This window comes from Nothoprocta perdicaria, unplaced genomic scaffold, assembly GCF_003342845.1.
Source record: "Nothoprocta perdicaria isolate Ctin4 unplaced genomic scaffold, notPer1 scaffold_451, whole genome shotgun sequence".
Classification (NCBI taxonomy): domain Eukaryota; kingdom Metazoa; phylum Chordata; class Aves; order Tinamiformes; family Tinamidae; genus Nothoprocta; species Nothoprocta perdicaria.
Genome location: NW_020455701.1, coordinates 76,318 through 79,129, shown reverse-complemented (window position 1 = coordinate 79,129; position 2,812 = coordinate 76,318). Strand labels below are relative to the sequence as shown.

The 2,812-nt window shown below is 69.9% G+C and overlaps 1 protein-coding gene across 1 annotated transcript in view; it reads left to right on the top strand.

Moving 5' to 3' along the window:
- ARHGEF2 (Rho/Rac guanine nucleotide exchange factor 2) overlaps window positions 1-2,812 on the top strand; it is a 10,629-nt gene that overhangs the window by 3,941 nt on the left and 3,876 nt on the right. Inside the window, exons 2-9 of the mRNA XM_026046652.1 lie at window positions 112-262; window positions 917-984; window positions 1,076-1,139; window positions 1,241-1,370; window positions 1,442-1,551; window positions 1,625-1,771; window positions 2,332-2,582; window positions 2,658-2,787. Of these exons, the coding sequence (XP_025902437.1) occupies window positions 112-262; window positions 917-984; window positions 1,076-1,139; window positions 1,241-1,370; window positions 1,442-1,551; window positions 1,625-1,771; window positions 2,332-2,582; window positions 2,658-2,787 (1,051 nt within the window). The remainder of the gene's footprint in view (window positions 1-111; window positions 263-916; window positions 985-1,075; window positions 1,140-1,240; window positions 1,371-1,441; window positions 1,552-1,624; window positions 1,772-2,331; window positions 2,583-2,657; window positions 2,788-2,812) is intronic.

Below are 2,812 nucleotides of genomic sequence, written 5' to 3'. Positions count from 1 at the left end.
TCCCCCCATTCCCAAAGGGAAAAATTTGCGGGCATGAGCGCGGAGCGGGGAGCCGCTGGCGGGGGGCCCGGGCGCCGGGGCCCGCTCACGCGCCCCCCGGCCCTGCCGCAGGGCAAGGAGAAGGAAAAGATGAAGGAGGGCAAGGAGAAGGACGCGCGCTACACCAACGGGCACCTCTTCACCACCATCACGGTGTCGGGCATGACCATGTGCTTCGCCTGCAACAAGAGCATCACGGCCAAGGAGGCTCTCATCTGCCCCAGTGAGTAGGCGCCGCGCGGACCCCGGCGCCTCCGGGATATCCTTGGATCGGGAGGGCTGGGGCGGCGCCGGTGCCGGCGGCCTCTTCCCGGCCCGTCGGGTGCTGGGCGGGCAGGCGGTGCCGCCGGCTCCGCAGGGAGGGGAGACGCTGCCCCCGGCCCCCTCGGCAGCCCCCTTGCAGCGGGTGACACTGACCCGGGGTGGGGGGACGCTCCGGCCGGGCGCATCCCGGGGGCTTTGCGGGATTCTCCGGCCAGGTGCCGGCGGAGGCGGTTGGTGTTTGCCAAGGTCTTGGCAGCGAGGCTGCCCCTGCGGTGCGGATACAAGGCCCTGTGTGTGGCCCCATGCGTGTCCCCATGCATGTCCCCTATGTATCCCCATACGTGTCCCCATATGTGTCCCCACGCATGTTCCCACACACCTCTGGGCACCCAGCGGTGGTTGTGGCAGGAGGGGTCCCCGGGGGACCTCTTGGCTTGGCACCCCGAGCCGCTGCTCCGGCTGCTCCATCTGCTCCGGGTGCCCTGTCGGCACCTGGGCGCCGGTGGCTTCCGGAGAGGGGCTCTCCCTGTCCCTTTACCCCCGCTGCCATCGGCGCGGGGGGCTCGCGGTGTCCCCGCGCCGGTGCCCCCCTCACCCCGTGCCCCTCCCGCAGCCTGCAACGTCACCATCCACAACCGCTGCAAGGACACGCTGCCCAACTGCACCAAGGTGAAGCAGAAGGTGAGCGGCGGCGCCGGGCACCCGTGTCACGAGCTGCGCGGCCTCGGCCCTGACGCCGCTGCCTCCCTCTCTCCCTCCTTCCCTCCCGCAGCAGCAGAAGGCCGCGCTGCTCAAGAACAGCTCGGCGCTGCAGTCGGTGTCGCTGCGCAACAAGAGTGAGCGGGGGCCGGCGGGCGGGCGGGCGGCACCGGGGTGTCCCGGGGCTGTGGGGTCCCCCGGGGCGCCTGGGGGTGCTGAGCGGCGCTGCTGTCCCCAGCCGCCATCCGCGAGCGCCCCAACTCGGCCATCTACCCGTCCGAGAGCTTCCGGCAGACGCTGCTGGGCTCGCGCCGCGGCCGCCCGTCGCTCTCGCTCTCCAAGAGCGTCTCCACCACCAACATCGCCGGGTAAGCGCGCGGAGCCGCCGCGCCGCYGCCGCGCGGCCGCCTGCCCGGCGCTACCCGCCCGCTCCCCGCAGGACCCTCAGCGAGGAGTCTCCGCTGGGCATCCGCCGCATCCTCTCGCAGTCCACGGACTCGCTCAACATGCGCAACCGCGCGCTCTCCGTGGAGTCGCTCATCGACGAGGGTGGGACGCGGCACGCGGGGACGCGGGGACGCGGCGGCCGGGGCCCCGCCGCTCACGCCGCCCTTCCTCCCAGGCCCCGACGTCATCCTCAACCAGCTGATGAGCGACTTCGAGACGGACGAGAAGGACTTCGAGGCCGACTCGTGGAGCCTGGCCGTGGACAACAACTACCTGCAGCAGCACAAGATGGACGTCATGAAGCGGCAGGACGTCATCTACGGTGCGGGGACGCGGGAAGGGCTGCGGCACGAGCTGCGGCGCACGGTGGGGATGCGGGGCCGGGGTGCGGGTGTGAGGAGGAGGAGGATGCAGGGGTGGATGCGGGGCCAAGGCAGGAGACCCAGGGAGGAGGATGCAGAGATGGGTGCATAGGGATGGGGCGGGGGACATGGGGACAGATTGGGGATGCAGGGACCTGGATGCAGAGCTGGATGCAGGGGCAGAGGGACAGGTTAGGGATTCAAGGACGAGGAGGCAGGGATGGGAGACACAGGAGCAGGGCGCAGGATGCAGGGATAGAACAGAGGGACAGGTTAGCGGTGCAGGGAGCAGGATGCAGAGATGGGGGTGCGGGAGGAGGACAGGGGACTTGTTAGGGATGTACAGATTACGGATGGGAATGCAGGGATAGGGGGCRTAAGGACAGGACAGGGGACACGGGGACAGGTTTAGGGATGCAGGAATGGGGGACAAGTTAGGGCACAGAGATGCGGATGCAGAGMTGGGGACACAGGCCCAAGACAGGGGCCATGGGTCTGACGCCCTCTGCTCCCTTGGCAGAGCTGATCCAGACGGAGATCCACCACGTGCGCACGCTGAAGATCATGGCCAACATGTTCCGCAAGGGCATGCTGGARGAGCTGCAGCTGGAGCCCGCCACCGTGCAGAGCATCTTCCCCTGCGTCGACGAGCTGGGCCAGATCCACGAGCGCTTCCTCGCGCAGCTCCTGGAGCGCCGCAGGGAGTCCCTGGCGCAGGACAGCAACAAGAACTTCGTCATCAACCGCCTCGGCGACATCCTCGTCAGCCAGGTGGGCCGGGGCGCGGGCCGGGCGCGGCGCCGGCGCTGGTGCCGGTGCCGGGCTGACGGGCGCGTGGCCCCGCAGTTCTCGGGCGCCAGCGCCGAGCAGCTGCGGAAGGCGTATTCCGAGTTCTGCAGCCGCCACAACAAGGCGGTGAAGCTCTACAAGGAGCTGCTGGCGCGGGACAAGCGCTTCCAGCAGTTCATCCGGGTGAGCGCGCGGCGCGGGCGGGCGGGACG